The 19,025-nt window shown below is 33.9% G+C and overlaps 1 protein-coding gene and 1 long non-coding RNA gene across 5 annotated transcripts in view; one reads left to right on the top strand and one right to left on the bottom strand.

Moving 5' to 3' along the window:
• The window catches only part of LOC117113299 (synergin gamma-like), a 36,390-nt gene that overhangs the window by 14,695 nt on the left and 2,670 nt on the right, over window positions 1-19,025 (top strand). Inside the window, exons 7-16 of one of the 3 annotated variants that reach the window (XM_033256606.1) lie at window positions 313-622; window positions 3,915-4,137; window positions 5,213-5,447; window positions 6,127-6,306; window positions 8,178-8,312; window positions 11,692-13,365; window positions 13,948-14,057; window positions 14,972-15,122; window positions 15,602-15,658; window positions 18,602-18,693. In XM_033256606.1, coding sequence (XP_033112497.1) covers window positions 313-622; window positions 3,915-4,137; window positions 5,213-5,447; window positions 6,127-6,306; window positions 8,178-8,312; window positions 11,692-13,365; window positions 13,948-14,057; window positions 14,972-15,122; window positions 15,602-15,658; window positions 18,602-18,693 — 3,167 coding nt within the window. Of the gene's footprint in view, window positions 1-312; window positions 623-3,914; window positions 4,138-5,212; window positions 5,448-6,123; window positions 6,307-8,177; window positions 8,313-11,691; window positions 13,366-13,947; window positions 14,058-14,971; window positions 15,123-15,601; window positions 15,659-18,601; window positions 18,694-19,025 lie in introns of all 3 variants that reach the window. The other 2 variants (XM_033256605.1, XM_033256607.1) reach the window with 2 other exon arrangements.
• LOC117113303 lies at window positions 8,326-18,986 on the bottom strand. Of its 2 annotated transcripts, XR_004446179.1 has the most exons (5): window positions 18,810-18,986; window positions 18,180-18,342; window positions 17,723-17,803; window positions 10,279-10,380; window positions 8,326-9,449 (listed from the first exon to the last, which is right to left on the bottom strand). It is a non-coding gene; the product is annotated as an uncharacterized LOC117113303 (long non-coding RNA). The 2 variants fall into 2 exon arrangements; XR_004446178.1 differs by lacking the exon at window positions 8,326-9,449 and having other exon boundaries at window positions 9,953-10,380.

Genomic DNA, 19,025 nt, shown 5'->3' with positions numbered 1-19,025 from the left:
TGTCATCAGAAGAATAATTTAGTTGTAATGATGCTGCTTTTTTATTATTTGTAATAAAGTTTACCTTCCAATTTGAGACCCCTCTATTTTGAGAGCATTAGACATGGAGACCATTCCACAATTTCAGGTCCACATTGTTGTCTCGAATTGGAAGGCATTTAAACTGTATTTGTATATTTGTAGGTCTTTATTGTATTTTAAATAGCATAATTTCAAGTACAAAATGAGATTCTGTCATTTAATTTTTTTATCTCTATTTAACACTGTACGATCATGTGTATATTATATAAAAATCAATCCATTTTGTTCCAGGTTTATCATTAGAAGACATGATGATGCAGTCAGCAGACTTGACCGCCCCAAAAACCACTCGTAAACTTTTCAACCAAAAAAAATCACTGAATGAGGTTAAGACAACATCAACACCAAAGACACAAACAGTATTTACTAATGATATTAAAGCAAGAGATTGGTCTCAGACGAAAAGCCTAACTGGTCTATTTATCACCCCTGCTGAAGAAAATGCAGCAACCCAATTAGAAGAAGCTGTTCCAACAACAGCGGATCAAACCATTTCTCAGCAGGAGGTTCCACCTAGTCTTAATAAAGGCTATCCTGAATGGTGAGTGGAGCTCATTTTCAATAGCTAATACACAAATAATGAATGTTTATGAGTACAGTGGGGTAGAATATTTCATGAGGTGAAAGATTGGATGTTCTCGGCTACACCTAGTTGAATAGAACATCCAATCTTTCACCAAATGAAATAATATATATGAACCAGTACAAAATGGACCTGCCATTTTATCGGCGGAGCGCGAGGGCTACTGAATGATTAACTCCTTGTTGATGAGCAGGTGTTAATACGGTAGGTTAATCTTTCTAGCTCGCGTTGTGTTGCATTTCAGATTTTTGTTGTCTTGGCGATTAACAGGTACTATTCAACGATCATTGACTAGTAGTCAAATAACCAGAGAATAGTCATTTTAAATCAATCACACATGACCTGTTTTCAACCAATCAAATTAATAGAATATACAGGTGTTGTATAATACTTTATTTATAATGACTGTCGTAGATGTCAGTGTGTGACTTGATCACTTGGATAGGAGTCAAACCAACCAACCGATAAAAAGGCACTGCAGGGGTCCCAATTTGGAAGAAGTTATTTCCAGGCGATCTGGTTAAATGAGCTTTCTTAACATATCTAATTTTATTTTGCTGCTATGGTGTGATACACATCAACACAGATTTCCATGAAAAAATTGTTAAGAAGAGGTAAAAACTACAGAAATAGTAAATTTGCAGGAGATATGTTAGTTTCTGTGAAATTTTTGCTTGCTTGTCGGTATGCTGGAGTCCACTCAATTTTCCGGGAGACAAAGACTCCTGGTGGCACTGTTTGCGTGGATTTCATCTGGCCCATTATGCAATATTCTAATGTGTTTGCAACATAAGTTTGGCACCCTCATTAATTTTTACACTCAAGAAATGTGGTTGTGAATGTTTATTGCAGCTACTGAAGTGTGGTATACACTGTATGCCATTTTATGAGCATTTTACAATTTCTGAACAAATAAATTTTATGTGTATATTTTTTGATGAGTAATGGAGTGGATGAAGGACAACATCTAACTCATAACGAAACACTGGCCCAGGCCCAAATATTATCACATTATGGAAAATATCTTTAAAAAATAATTATCCCTTTGAAAAAATCTAAAACTTTTTTTGTCATTTGGAATCGATATTTTATTGAATATTTGATCACTTTTATGATAATTTTTATGAGATGATGAGAGAATTCCATGTTGCTGAAACATGGCCAATCAGATGACAATTTAGGGGCAATCACTTTTGGCAAATGCTTGTAAATCAGAAACTTTATTTTAAATATTACAGTATATAATTTATTTAATACAATACAGTTAGTTATCTTTATTTCATTCCCGTCCACCAATGTTGCTGGTAATATGTGAATGGCTCTGGCATAACCCTACATTTGTCGCAATTCTTAATTTCGCACTAGTACCCAAAACCTTCGATAATCAGAATTTTGAACAATTTCAGGTTATTTTGCAGTTTAATTATATATTTATTGAAGATCATTTCTGTAAAATATTGATAACTGAATTTAACTGCAAAGTATATAAAGTTATTTTAAAAATACAAATCATATTAACAAACTATTGATTTAGGAACCTTTGGAAGCTGTTCTGTCAAGACCTAAATTACATATTCGTAACTATGCTAATACTCAACCAATTTCCATCAAATAAACATTGTTTTAATTAAGAATTCATGCAGAATATAATAATACCAAAAACTCAATTTTGAAATTTTTTGACAAATGGTGGGTTTTTGCCAGAGCCAGTCACATAAGGAACGTGTACAAAAAGTACTTTGCTCAATGCGCTTAAAAGAACATAATGTAAAAACGAGTATTATTATAAATATAAGTTTACTATTACAGTAAGTACCTAACAAAATGTGGAGGCAAAAATTAGTGTTGATTAGGACACACCTGGCATAGTTATCACATGTACACACAATTGATGACGTTCCAGTTAAATATTGGTGAACACACCCACAAACATCAAAACTATGATCACTTCAGTGTGCATGCAGGTACGTACTGTTTGGGGCAGTATGCTGGGCCATCATGACACCTTCTATTTTGGGGTAAGCCCTCAGCTTTACTGACAGGCATAACAGAAAAGACGGTACTGCCTTGAGTAAAGGAACCTGTGAAACCAGTAGACGTTATTTTTTACTCTTTTTTTGATACTATATTGTTTTATAATATATATTAATTTTTTTTTTTAATTATTGTAGTCTGAATGACTGAATTAATGATTTAATTAAATCAATCAATCAATCACTCAATCAATAGTCTTCTTAATGATGATATAATTGATATTTTTTCTAAGGCAATATACACGACATTATTTACAACACTAACAAATCAGTATGTATGCCCTTTTGTCCAAGATTATGTAAATTGCTTGGTCCACCAGTCACACGTCTTCATAATTACTTATTAATTGTGATAATGTTACTTAATCTTGGGCATATAATTAATTACTATAAGCGTTACAATGAGTTGGATATTACACGTCGGTGCAAATCAATATGCATAAGAGTGAATGCCCTCTCAAGAAAATTTAGTGGCTGTTCTGACAATGTGAAGTGTCTACTATTTAAATCCTTTTATGTTAATATGTACTGTGCCTCGATTTGGGCAAATTTTTCCCTTGCTTGTTTTAACTCGCTACATGTATGCTACAATAATGCATTGCAGTTGGTTCTAAAACAAACTAGAAACTGCAATGCTAGTTTGATGTATGTTAATATCTCTGTACCATCCTTTTACGGGTACATTGAGGGAATCTGTGTGGTTTTAAGTGAATTGACTTGACTGACAATAGTATTGTATCATGTATTCAATGGCATACTCTCCCAAATTCTAAGCTAGATCGTTCTTGGAATGGGCTTCTTAGGGTTTAGATGTTGCTGCTATTTTCTTATACATATGTGTACAGTATATTTATATTTTGGTTTCTTTTTTCAAAATCATTATTTGAATGTTTTTCTTTCTATATAGATATGAAATTCTGAAATAAAGATGAAATTAGTGAATGTATACAAATTCTCAAATTTATGGTCATTTATGTATATTGTAACATATTTCTATCACTTTTGTAAAGGTGTTTGATTGAATCTAAATTGCCACCATGTGTAAGAAGCCACCTGGAATGGGAATGAAATATACATTTTTGCTATGTTGTTCTTATCTGACTATTTAATGTTTTTAAATGAAGGAATGATGTAACATACGAATATACAAAATATAGCAATGAAGGAATATTACTAAGCATGATTAATGGCAAATATTTCTCTGTCACTTTTTACAGGTGTTTGAATGAATCCAACTTGCCACTTGTATATCACCAGGTGTTAGAAGCCACCTGGAATGGCAGTGAAATTCAGACGGACAAGCTCTACCCAATCCTGTTGTGCTCAAAGCTGGAAAAACAATTGTTAGGCCATATCTGGTCCCTGGTCAACAACACCCAGCCTGGTCAATTGGTCAAGCAAGAGATGTACTTAGCTTTAGGACTGATTGCTCTTGCTCAGGTTTATACCAGAATTTTTTTTTTTTTTTTTTTTTTGGTTTTTTTTTTTGTTATGGTACAATTTGTATGATTGATAATTGTATTATTTCAATGTTTATAAATATATGAATTAATAATAATTGTACATTAATAATAGTATTTGGTCAGTGTTATTTTTTTATAGACATGCTCTTTCAACAAACAATGATGGTAATCATAGACAAACTGATAGTGGCAGTGAATGATGATAATCAACATCATCATCATCATCTTTTGTGCTGCTAATACAATTGTTATTAAAGTTATTTATTTATTTATTCATTGTTATCTGTTAGGTGTGAAGTATAGATAAACACTTGGGACCCTCACACCGCACAACAAAACATTATATAGGCCTATAAATAAATATATAAACCCTTTTTCCAAAAATAAGAATAGTAAAGTAGGTTTGTATTTATAATATACAAATTATAATGAATATGTTTTTAAAAATAATCAGAATTTGTCTTGTTATTATGTAGAAGAAATAAGTGAACTTAAGTGGAATTAATTATAATAGAGATTTTGCATTAAAAATAATATAAATAAAATTTTTAAAAGTAAAGAGATAAGTAATAATCAGAATTTGTCTTGTTAGAAGAAATAAGTGAACTTAAGTGGAATTAATTATAATAGAGATTTTGCATTAAAAATAATATAAATAAAATTTTAAAAAGTAAAGAGAAAAAAAAAACAGCATTTATAATAATTTTTGCTGTGGTGTACAGTACAAAGCTCTGTGTTTTCATTATGTGACTAGAGGTTAGGGTGTACTTCCTTTGCTTGAATTCTTTGATTTTCAGGGTTGCGGGTTCAAATCTAGCCAAATGCACAAGACACCCTAACCATCATAAACCATTGCTATTTTGATTCTCATAGAGTGGTGTCAGTCCTTTATCACTTGAGATAAGTGCAAGTCCTCTGTCGATTGAGTTGTTTGCTATTTTGATTCTTGTAAAATGGTGCAAGTCCACTATCACTCGAGATATTGCGATTTTTTTCTTATAGAATGCTGTATATTCCACTATCACCAGATGTTGCTATATTTATTTTTGTAGAATGGTGTAAGTCCTCTCTCAGTTGAGATGTTGAGCAACTTCAGAGATGCACCGACGCCACAGTTGACACCAACGCAGTCTGCACCTACTACACAGTTAACACAAACGCAGTCTGCGGTAAGCAATGTTGGTACGCCATTCCCATCTAGTGCAGACTTGAGCAAGTCAGCAGGGGTAGATGATGATGAGTTTGCACCTTTTCAAGAGGCTCCCAAAACTGCAGCTGAAAACCAGGGCAAGTCTAATATTAACTATTGTTTACAAAAATATAGTAAATAAAAATTTATAATCAAATTCATAAATAATTATTAAAGCTGTAGCTGATATTAAAACATATTGTGGACAGATGAGAGTAGCTGGGCAACAGTTAGTTTACCGGGTAGCTCAGACACGGAGAGATCTTAGGGGAAAAGAAAGTTACTGTACGAGGTAGTCCACGCTTCAAGCACTTTTATTTATTTTATTTTTATTTATTTATTTAGCATCCATTCACTTTGAGACTACTCTGGTGCAAAATGCATTGTAATTCCAACTATTATTATTATTATTATTATTATTAAGGAAATCTCCAATACCTAATAAATTTTCAAGCTTTTTGAGACTGGTGTTAAGCACTATATAAATCATACTATTATTATTGTTATTATTGTAGATGAATGCATACATATATTAATCAGCTTTTTTTTATTACAGTACATAATAGGTACATGTATGCAGTGCATACATGTGTAAATATACAAATATCTTGTAATAAAATCACAACCGATTTCAAGCTAACTATTTAAGCTGGGCTTAACAGTTTATTATAAAGCATGTTTCTGCAGTTAATGTCTATAGCATAATAATTGCCTTCTGTGTGTTCTTTAAATCATAATTGAAATTCATTCTGTTTATTTAATTCTGTTTTGCAGCAGCTATTCATCCTAACCTGTCATCAACTCAACCAATGCAATTTGCTTCATTTGACAACTGTAACTTGGCACCATCAACATTTCCATCAAGTACCGCCATTGAGCCCCCTCCTATAGTCACCTCATTTTCATCTAATGATGTAATAAGTGGGGATCTAGAGATAGTGTCATATATAGACGAAGGTACATTGATATTTCAATTTTTAATACACACAATAATTTTTTATTAATATTATTATTTGTATTATAATTATTATTGTTGGGCCAAAAAAAATGAACTGTGGCAATGGACCTTCCGGCTAAGCCCCGCCCCTTGGATAATTGGGAACTTTCGATTGCGTGACGACGGTAGGACGTAGAACGGAATGACGTCACTAAAAGTCATCTGCGCATGCAGGATAGTCATGCATAAGTAATTCCGTTCTCGGGTCGCGTCATTGAACAAATCGAAAGCTCCCTCTTGCTGTGAGGGTCTCACAAAACAACAGCTTAAACATATGTAAACACATGCATTTGTAGGGCAACACATGCGTTTGTAGGGTAACACATGCGTTTGTGGGACAGAACATGCGTTTGTGGGACAGAACATGCATTTGTAGGGCAGCACATGCATTTGTAGGGCAGCACATGCGTTTGTAGGGCAGCACATGTGTTTGTGGGGTAACACATGCGTTTGTGGGACAGAACATGCGTTTGTGGGACAGAACATGCGTTTGTGGGACAGAACATGCGTTTGTGGGGTAGCACATGCGTTTGTGGGACAGAACATGCGTTTGTAGGGCAGCACATGCATTTGTAGGGCAGCACATGCGTTTGTAGGGACAGCACATGCGTTTGTGGAACAGCACATGCATTTGTGGAATAGCACATGCGTTTGTGGGACACAAGAGTTTAGCCAGAAAAACGAAATAGGCCGTCCAATGCTTTATTTAAATACAACATTTGAAAGATTCGAAGAATATAAAGAATTTGCTAGAGTAGACAAGGCCCAACTAGGCTAGACGGAGCTGAGTAGGTTAAGCCGTCAAAGCCGACGTGGTAAAAGTGGCCGTCCTAAATAATTGTTGGCCGTCTAAAAGATGGCCGTACAGCTCGCTGGCTAAGCCCTTGGTGGGACAGCGCATGCGTTTGTGTGTCAAGCATGTATTCATGGCCCTATTCTGATTGGCCAGTTGTTAAATTTGATTGACATTGCACAAAAAGAGTCTGGTGTTTTTTAGGGTTAGTGGGGAGTCATCACTCATTCCAAGAATTTTAGCTGGTAAAATGGTATACTAATCATTATTGCAATGTCTTATTTATTGCTCTATCTCTCACCTTCATTTATCCTCTAATATTCCTGTTGAAATAGTTAATTCACTGATCTTTCCATTCTTTTATGATATAATCTGACTATTAATCAAAATTTTCCTTTTACAGTATTTTACAATGAATTTTTTAAAATTTTATTTTATTATTTAGTATTTTGGTGACTGGCATAATAATATTAATTTTCTTTTTCTATTGCTATTTTTTCACATTATTTTATAAAAATATTTTTCAATATTTTAATATTTTTTTACCAGTACAGTATTACATAATATGTGGCAAAGACAAGCCAAACCAGTCACTCCACACAAATTGTGTTTCTTAGATGATGATCTAAACATGTTGTAATGACAACATTTTTGAAATCTATTTTATTGCACTAATCTTCATATATTTATACATTATTTTATGTTGTTAATTTTTTTAATGATTTGGTGATGGTCTCTGCCCTAGAAATTACTAAAAATCAATTTTTTGCGTGGAATGACTTGTTTGGCTTGTCTTTGCCACAAATTTAGTTATTTTTAATAATTAGTAATAATTATTTTATTTTATTATATTTTAATTATTGTTTTCTTTACTGGTGATTAGTTCTTTTTTTGGACAGCAATTTTAATATTTAGATGTCATCAATTGCACAAATTTGATGCTTAAAAAGATACAAATGCCTCTTTAATATGTTCATATTCTTCATTGTAAATGTTTATATTTTTATGTTGTGACTGCTGCCATATCTAAACACACAGAGATGAAATCTTATAACCTCCATGACCCCCCGTCTCGCAACTCGAGTTGTCACAGTTCCCCAGTGATATGGGGCCGTGATACCACGCGTGACAAACTATGGAAATCTGTTGCTGAAGACTCCAGCTTATCGTCAGGTTTGTGAGGTGGATGCCTGGTGTAGTGTGCTGTTATTTTTTTTTTAAATTAAAATCCTATCAAACTGCCCCATCGTAGAGTGTACTAACCTCTTCCTTAGAAGACACTAACACCCGAACCATCAGTTCCACTTCAACTGTATTTTTTCATCTTTTTACCATAAAAAGCAATTTGTCTTGTTTTTTGGCAAGTACCTGTTCATTTGAATACAGCATTCCACCATCACAAATGCATATAATTCATCCCAGATTTTATCCACCGTCACATTCACAGTTGTGCGAACACCAAATGTTTATTGCATGAAATTATATGGAAATGAATGCAATAGTTACTGCAATAATTAGTACAACTCGAAAAGGCAGCAGAAAGCCTTCGGTACCCTAGAGAAATGTGTCTAGATCAAGTTGTCGGAGATTAGGTTTCCAATCTCAAATTATAGTGTTTTCAACTTCTGTATATGTTGCCCCTTCTTAATTTTTAATTTCGCAGTGTAGTCTTTACAAGGTGAGTATATGACTGTCTGTTGGACTGAATGCAATATTTATTTACTGAGAATGTTTCATTCTCTTCAGCTAAAAAAAGTACATAACAACTTGATTGCAAGTGACTAACAAAATTGTACTTAGTGTATATATGTACAAAGTTCCAGTAAGTTTGTGTCTCTAGTTGACAAAAATCAGTACCTGTACATTCTCTTCACTTTGCCAGAAATTTTGTGAGAGTGATAGTGTATACGTCAGAATAATGTAGGCCATATATATTAATAGAATATGTAGCAAAATGGAGTTTTAAATGATATACAAAATTGAATAAATGTCACTAATGAACCCTCTAAAAGATCATCTTTAGATGCAAAATGTATGGTAAACAGAAAGGGTTTGTTAAAAAAAAATCATTGCTATGTGCATTCTGTCCTTTAAAACGTTGTTTAATCATCATTGTTACCTGGAATTTCCTCTGTCACCTGGAATTTCCTTTTTGACATGTAATTTTCTCTGTGACCAAGTGTGTCTTCTGTCACCAACCATTTCCTCCGCCACCAAGCATTTTGCCTGTCACTAAGCATTTCGTCTTTCATAAATAGCACTGTTTGCCTTGGGATGCACCATACTTACTGCAAGTTAATTCTCACATAACTGCAAAAGAATATACAGTGTTTGTTGTCAATTAGCACTCTGTTCTAAAGATTTAATGATTGCAACTTAAACACCTTCCACAGACTGTCTGCCAGTTTTTAATTATAGCACAATTTTTCTACCTATATATATATATATACATATATATATATATATATATATATATTTTTTTTTTTTTTTTTTGTATTGTATATATATATATATATTTTTTTTTTTTTTTTTGTATTGCAGTGTCTCGCAGTTATTAAATAACAAAATGTAAATGTAGATATATGGTCTTTGTTGAAAATGAAACAAGGATATTGGAATAGGCAAACTGGGGACCGTAGCGGCCGCAGTGCAGTGTAGCGCATACCAAGCTAGGAGCACATGTGTGTGGCAAAGACAAGCTAAACCAGTCACTCGTCACAAAAATTGATTTTTAGTTATTAAAAAAAGGATTAACAATGAAAAAAAAAGCTATAAAATGGTAAAAGAATGATTTAAATCTGACATTTCTTTATGAAGTTACAAGGGTTTAAACATACAATACTTGAGAAATCAGCCTTCAAAGTTTATGATTTTGGGCATTTCTCAGGCAGAAACCATCACCAAATTGTTAAAAATTGTTGTTTTAACATTGGAAAATGGTTGGGGCTGACATAAGAAAATTCGTGATTATGGGACCTCTAGATGGCCGGAAATTGCACCCTCAGACTTAAAATTTGAATATAATTTTCTTTATATCTCCACTTTTAAAAATATTTTGAACAATTTAGGGGGACCCGGGCCGGCTACCCCCCCCCCCCCCTTGAATCAGCCACTGGAGAATTAGAGCAAAGTGACTTACCAAGAGGACAAGCAGGAGCAGCATTAGCACAGCTTTCCAACTCCATTTTGACTCATTCGTGATGGTTATGATAGTGCTCAAACACAACATCAACTGTAGAAGCTTATAAACATGTGCATACACATTATCATCAAATGCATGATTTTTAGGCTCTCTGTTATGATTTTACAATGTTTAATTTGAGTAACAAGTAAGTTTCAATTACTGTAGTCTAGGAGTTACAACCGTAATTTATCAGGTAAAATCCCACCTCAGGTATAAACCTTCTCCCAAGTTTATGCCCAACTTCACATACCAGCCTTTTTCTGGACAAACCTCTGTGTCATAAATACTTTATTAAAGATTTTAAATATTGGCTTTGGCATGTAGTATTGAAAAAATTAAAGAATACAGTATGCAGCCATTTTGAAAAAAAAAATTGTCTTTTTTGCTGAAAAATGAATTCCATGGGTATAAGCCTGTCCCTCAAAATCGGTCCAATTCTTGTTTAAGCTGATAGGCTTGTATCAGACGAACTATGGTATATTTATTTAAAATAAACATTTATTTGCTTAGAAAATTGAAAAATTCAAGGGTGTACATTTTGTGTGACAGTATATATTTAAATATGTTTTGATGATGATTTGAATGTTTTTTTAAGTTGTACATAGTTTTATAGTGCTTTTCTCAATACTTGAGCTTCAAAGATATAAAATAATTTTTTCAAGGTTTTATAAGTTTATGGTTCAGCTGAACAGAATTTGATCTGTATCGCTCACTTTTATTTATTTAAATTGCAAATTAGCTTATAATATACAATGAATTCCAATCTGCATGCTGTAATAAATTGTTTAAAAAAATTCAAGAAATTTGGCTTGCTTTTGTTCAACTGACCAACAATTCTATTGTAATATTTTAGTTGTTATGGAATATAGTTGCTATTTAATTTATTGCTGTGCTTTATTCTTTGATACAAGTTAATATATAACTTTTCAAAGTAGCACTGAAGAGGCACCTATCTTTTTAAAATATAATTTGTATCTTGATTTTGCCTTCATTTGGGTATAATTTACTATTTATCTGCACAATTTCCTAAGTATATCTTATGAATGATTTTTCAGTGGCTAAGCAAACATTATTTATTGTAAGTAATGTTAAAAATGATAATACAGTATAAAAAAAATAGTATATAATTAGTAGATTAGGATTTCTTATAAGCAAAATCTTACATATGTGGCTCTGTAATAGGAATATATATATATATATATATTGGTGATGATTTTAAAGATAAATTTAAACATTTTGGGGTTTTTTTTTTTCAATTGAAACACAATAAATTTTACTAACTGTTGGCCCTGTACATTTTTCATTAAAATTGATTAATTAGCAATTATTAATTATGCATTTTAATACATATATTTTTGTCCATGACAGATGAAGAAGAGTTCACAGAATTCCAGTCTGGTTCGGGATCATTCTCATTGTCTCTTGAGGATCGTAAAAATGACTTTAATGACTTCAAAGACTTTTCCTCAACCCAAGACACTAGCCAAGTAGTTGTATCCAATGATAAGAAACTTCAACCTGCAAAGTCTTCAGGCAAAAAAGTCAGATCTGTTAATAAACCTAGTTTAAACATCAACTTTGAAGCCTACAAAAAATCCCAGGATAATAAAGTAGCCCAAACACTTCCATCATCTGCATCAGCTCCAAAACTAACAAAGTTGGCAGAAATGTCTGCTTCATTCAGAATTGGTCAAAAAGTTGATGATAATGATGATTTTGCAGATTTTCAAACTTTCTCTGCACCCAAGTCCAACTTAGATACCGGTAGCCTTAAACACTCATTCCAGTCTTCTAAGAAGTCGGAGAGCGTCAACGACTTTGGTAACTTCCAACAGGCTGGCAGTGTTGGGTTTGCTGATTTTGATAAAGTGAAGCATTCAGCCTCAGACACAGACCTCATGGCACTGTCGGGTGAGGTTGATAAGTACTCTGCATTAAGAGGCATCTCCTTCAGCACAGAGCCTGAAGTGCTGGAGAAGAACAACCCAGAAGGAAGTTTAGCAAGTGACTTCGATACCATGTCACTCGGAAGCTCAACCGGTCTTCCACATCCATCTGGAAGCAGTGGGCCTCCATTAGATGATTTTGGTGACTTTTCTCAAGCTTCTGTTATTAAAGAATCTAATGACCAGAAGCAGGATGATGGATTTGCAGATTTTCAACATTTTCCGGCCAGTAGTTCATTAGCAACTGGAGAAGCCGATGATTTTGCCAACTTTCAAACTGCACCTACAAGCACTACTGGAAAACCTAGCGAGTTTCAAGGATTCCAGAGTGAACAATTGAATATTCCAGGAAATTTGGATGGTTTTGCAGATTTTAAAAGTGCTTCCACTAGTAATGCACAAGTAGGTAGTTTTGAAAATTTCCAAACTTCCTCCACTGATACAAATGACCAATTTGCTAGTTTCCAATCCGTGCCAGTAGATGATCACTCTAAGAAGAATGTAGATAGATATCAAGCTTTCACAAGCTTGCAAGATCAGGACAATAATGTGCTATCAATATTCAAGAACACTGAAAAGGTCTCTGAAAACACTGAAAACATGCACACTAATAAAGGTGAACATTTTACACAGAAATCAAGTGGCAATTCTGAGTCATTGAAGTCTAGTGATTCTGATAAAGTCAAAAGCAAAGATGGTGCTCCAGAAGATGATTATGATGATGACTTTGGTGATTTCAAATTTAACGAACCACCACCTTTAGACGATGATAGTTTTGGTCCATCCAGTCATGATGATCATTTTGGTGGTTTTGAAAGCAGTGTGGCAGAGTATTATGGAGTGGAATTTGATGACTTGTCAAGATCAAACAACAAAATTAAGAATGAAAAGAGTTTTGGAACTTACCAAGTATCAGATGGAGGGAACAAGAAAAGTCTTGGAAAGTTAGAATCTATTGCTAGTCTGGACCTGAAGACCTTTGACCTGGATTTGAATCTTGGTGGAAAGGTACATGAGGAAGAAGGTGATGTGGCAGATGATTCATTTGGTGATTTCAGCAGTGCACCACCTGTTCCTGACAATGTTCATGCCTCTGGTAATTATTTTGTGTGTTTTTATTACAAATACATAATAGTAAATATGGTTTACCAAATTACTACTAATAATAGTTATTTAAAAAATAGATAAAACTATTTGAATACTTTCATAATAATTTTTATATTTTTGTTAAATCAATTACATATCACATAAAATATTCAATACTTCTAAAGGAAATGTTTGGGAGATTTCATACATTATTTGATTTTTTTTACATAGATTTATTATCAAGTTTCACTAGAATTTTTTTTAGAGGAAATTTATCAGGAAATATGATTTTGAACTTTGTAGTGGTTTTTTCCACCATTGTAGGTTTTTTTTCTTCAGGTTTCAAAAAATAATTTCATATTGGTGTTTGTTCTGAATGTAATTACAATCATGCCTTTGGCTGCACCTGATTTGTGCTACAGTATTTATTATACATAGGACTGAATGCTTACAAAAACTGTGTAAATACATCATAATTTTTAAACATGGCAAGAAATTGCTGATCCATGAGCCATACATATGTAATGCAGCATACAATGTAGACCAATTTTGTTTCATTTTGTCTATGCTTTTGTTTCTAAATTACATGCAGACATGACTGTACAACATCCTGGTATGGTGCCACCTGGTCCAAACCGAATGATACCTAGTACCCCTGCATTTGGAGGAGACCGATATGCTATGCTAGCTGGAGATATTCAGGCAAGTATTGATCTAGACTTACAACAATTATATCTGCGTCATTATTGTAGTATTTGTGGCAAAGAAAAGCCAAACTAGTCACTCACTGCAAAAAAAAATTATTTTTAGTTTGACAGGGTTAAGCAGTAAAATGAAAGTTATAAAATGGTAAATAAATCATTTAAATCAGACATTTCATTATAAAGTTACAAGAGTTTAAACATACAGCTATTTAAAGAACAGTACAGTATTTGAGAAATCAGCCTTCAAAAGTTTACTGTACGATTCTCAAGCAGAGACCATTACCAAATTGTTAAAAAATGTTGTTTTAACGTCAAAGATGGGGAAAACCACAACATAGCATGATATATCGATATATATAAAGTTTAGTGCAGTAAAATTTGGAAAATTTAAACATTGCAACATGTTTTGGCCATTATCTCTGAAACACGATTTGCAAGGAGTGACTGGTTTGGCTTGTCTTCGCCACATTTTTACTCCTTTGGTGCAGTGCCAACAACGAGCAATATAATTTGATAGCATGGAAACTGATTGCAAGAAATTAAAGAGTATGGAATGCCAATAAAATTTGGGTGTGGCACGCATTGAGTGCCAAACAATGATTATATTTCAGAATGTCAATCAAACTTGAAAACTGACCAATCAGACTAGGACAAGGAATGCGCGCGTCTCACAAACACACATGTTGGCCCACAAACATGTTTGTGTATGTTTTTACACTCGTTTTCATGTAATTTTAGTAGTAATACTGTATCCAAGGCACAAGGCTTGGCAAAAGGTCCATTAAAGCCTAGGAACCCAGGCTAGATTTTATCAATCACAAATATGTAGAATGAGAACTATATGTTTAAAAATGGCATCAAATTGTCTAATCACATGATTTTTGACCTCATGCGATCTTTGACCTCATGTAGGATGATGCTCGGCATGTATTGTTGTGGAAGCGTTGTTTAACGAGCTGTCTTAAGGTAATCCAGCACGCCAATGACACCCTTAACAACATCAGCAGTTCATCGGTCTGTAATGAAGTCATGAAGTCAAGTGATGGTTCTGAATATCTCAAAGGTATTGGGTTTTTTTTTATCATCATCATTATTATGTTTTAGGTTTTGCTTTGATTTTCATTTGTTTGTTTTCAATAATATGAATAGTTCGTAGAGTGCAGTGGTGGCACCCCATCGGACAGGTCAAGCCCCCGACCCCATCTACAGTAGCAGGGGGACAAACAAAAGGACGGCCGGAAATGGCACCCTCAGTCTCTTGAGAGTGCCATTTCTGGCCATCCAGATGTCCCTATTTAATAAAAATCTCATTCTCCCCCTTCTCCAAACCCTACCCTTTCCTGTTTTGTTTAACATGTACTGAATATTTTTTAAACATAATATACCAGTAATACTTTATTATGTTTTGTGATATTTGATATTTTACTGAAATATTCTCCTGGTAAAATAAGTTATAAATTAAGAAATTTAAATAAATCTTTAATGTAGCATTATATTTTGTGAATATAAATATGTTATGTATGTGTTGTATTTACTCTAAAGGTGTCATTGAAATATACCGTGTTGCTTGTCGTGTCTCAACTTCCATTCAGGCAGCAGGTAAGTCATGAATGTTATTTATCAATCAAATTCTTTTATTCATTATCAGTAAATTCAAAAAAACAAAAAAAAAACAAATAACAAATTGCAAGGGTTAGATCATAATATTTAATACAGTATTGATATTCAAATAAATGCAAGTTAGAAAGATGATGAAATATCTGTCCAAGGGTCTCTAGAGAGCTTGTAAATAGGAAGCCCATCAAACTAATGCTTTTTATTTTAGTAAGTCTAAGAGCCGAAAAGAGATAACCTAAAAAAAATTGAAATTTGTTATTAAGTCAACTTGCTAAATCGAAGCAACATTGTATGTAAAATTATCTATCCACCACCTATTAATTGTATTTTTTTTTTAAATATACAATTTATGGAATGTCCCAAAAAAATTATTATTTTGAGTCTTTTCCACAAAACTATAGTCAGTATTTTCCTTATGCACTTGTCAATTGTATTCTTGTCAATTGTAGTTCCTCCACCCCCACAGACCCGGGCCTATCGGGGACTTAGCCAGGGATGTAATTTTCAAAACTGTTACATGCATGCAAAAGTCCCCGGCAGTGCGGGGCATCGTTTTAATGTACCCCCCGGCTAAGTCCCCGCCACTACCGCTGTAGTCCCGGTAAAATGATTGGATGATAAGACCTATTTGAAGCAAGGAGGTATAAAAATCTAGTTTACGTCTAAATGGGAAAAGCACGCAAGAGCTAGGCTGGAGCTAGGCCAAGTAGATGAGCTTGCTTGATGGAAGCACTACGCATGCGTATCACTATGCAGCATGGAAGTTTGGAAAAGTGCGAACAAAAAGGAGACAGATTGACAGATTGATCACAGAAAAAGAAAATAATTGATTGATTGAATAATAACTGATCGATGGAATTTAATTATTCAATATCAAAACAGAAATTAGGCCTAAATAAGAAAATAAATACATTACAATACTAGTAGAAGGTTTCCTCGCCTTGGCTCACGTACTGGCATTTTTTTGGCGCAACACACTACTCACACGCGCCGCCACCTCTGTCCTCAGCGTTGTGAGGTTGGAAGTTCAATTTTTATTTTGTAATTTATACCGTGATCTATAAAAAATGAAACCATGATGGTAGACCTAAAGTACCGGTAGGCGATTTTTTTAATTACCAAAACAGACAGTGTTGACTGAATGCCAAGCCAGTGTGTAGGCTAGTAGGACCAGACCCGGTTTGACAGCGCTAGGCTGGGCCTATACACCCGAAACCTTGGCTACTCTACGTGTAAAATTCCCAGCCCTTTCGAGGCCTGTTACATCTACGGGTAAATTTTAGGTATGTCCCGGCACTACGGGACACAACTATGTGTACATCCCCAGCTCAGTCTCGGCAAATGGCCCGGGTCCGGGGGGGGGAGGGGGGCGGGACTACAATTGACAAGTGCATTAAATTCGCTGTATGGTCGCTACAGTGTTTTCTTCAATGCAATTGTTGTACTGCGTAGCAGTCCTGAGGCATTCGGGAAGGCTCCCCGATTTGACCGACCGATCAGCATCACTGAAAGCTGTCTGTGATAGTGTGTAGTGACTGTATGGAAACAAAGCTTAAAAGTCTTTGTGTTTCCTGACTTTTACTTGTTGGTAGTTGCACGTTTTTGAAGGGTTTGGGAAGAGATGTCTGTTTTAAGCACCTTGGACCCTTGGGGCTGTTCTCTGCAAGAGTGTTTACACAATTGTGTTAAATAAATGAATAGATATGTATAAAAATATTAGAAACTTTCTCCCAGTACAATAAATTAATCCATTGGTAATCCAAATTTCATAATTAATAATTTCTCTTTATATGCATAAGGGCTTGACTCTATACCTTTCTTGTTCACCATCTCTCACTGAGGAAGCACTAGTGTTGTCCAAAAGCTCTTACATTTTAGCTGCTGCTTATCAAATTTGTATCTCTCCTGACATTAAGACAATAATATTATAAAAAAAAACTAATTTTTTTGCAGTTTGAATGACTCACTAAATTCTTAATAATACCTGTATAATTTGTATTAATAAAATGCTATGGTTTTGCAAAATAAACATTAAAAATTTCATACCATTTCCTTGATTTTATGAGCATCATCTACAGTACGTTGAAACATGCAGGTATTGTATTGCTTGCTTAAAATTTCTTTCAACTGAGAATTAAAAGTAAAAGAATGATATTTCTATAATCCTCAGATAAACCTACTCTGCCATACATTTGCAATTTCTAATTTCTCAAAAGCACCCAAAATGTTTAAAAGTCAGAATTTTGAAAATTTTCAGGTTTTTGCATTTTATAAAAGGGGATATATAGAAGAACATTTCTGCAAAATATCAACCACTTAAATTATTTTTAAAATTCAAATCTTAATAATATACTATTGATTTTGGAGTCTTTGGAAGCTGTTTTCTCAAAACCTTCATGGCTGATATCCAATGAATTAAAATATTCATATTAACTTTGCTAATAAATTGCTAATACTAATACCAAATTTTAAAGAATTTGTGCAGAATCAAAATATACCAAACCTTGTTTCTGAATTTTTCCTACAAATGGCTGTTTTTGCTGGAGCTGGTCACATGTAAGGTTTCATGGAGCTCACCAATATGTATGAAAGGACACTTTTTTAAGATTTTGTTTCAGGTCTGGACCCTATCGTTGGGATACCTGGCCCAGCTGCCAGGGTGAAATCTGTTGGGAGAAAAATTAATTTTGAAAATTTTAAGCAAGAAAAGTTGCACTTGAGAGTGCCATTTCAGGCATCTAGATGTGACATAACTTATTTTTTTCTTCCCCACCCAACCATGGTGTGACTGACATTAGCGCGGCCCATGTTTCTTGTATCGGTGGACTACCTGTCGGGGAAAATACTGACGCTGCCAATGATCTGGTTTAGAGGTCCAGCTTTGGCATACATCTTAATTAAACAGGTGTTTATTTTGCATTGCAGGTGTTGGAACAGATGAATTGAGTCAGATGCAGAAGGATATTGAATTGGTTTGGAACAACCTGTCAGCATTCTTAGCTAGTGCTAGTATTCTGGTTAGTATTTTAATAAAAATAATAATAATACTGTTCTTATTTCAGTAACACATAAAACCACAAGAAAAATGTTTATCTTAAATATTTACCAAAACAAAATTAAAATCCTGACTTACTCTTCCAAAAGATGCATCAGGTTCTTTAAATTGCACACAAGCCAGATGTGTAAAAGTATTTGAGCCTTTCTGGGAGCATTGTTCTAGTTGGAACTTTATTCTTTTTTATTGCCTCTTCAGAGCAAACATGAGAATTTTCACAGGTCGATGGGTTGTCATGGGATCAAAACTATAAAAATTTACAATCTCTTTAATTCACCTTCAACTGAATATATC

This window comes from Anneissia japonica, unplaced genomic scaffold, assembly GCF_011630105.1.
Source record: "Anneissia japonica isolate Jap-2015-1 unplaced genomic scaffold, ASM1163010v1 scaffold287731_len276475_cov178, whole genome shotgun sequence".
Lineage (NCBI taxonomy): Eukaryota > Metazoa > Echinodermata > Crinoidea > Comatulida > Comatulidae > Anneissia > Anneissia japonica.
The sequence above is the reverse complement of the archived record's forward strand: the minus strand, read 5'-3'. Positions and strand labels throughout refer to the sequence as shown.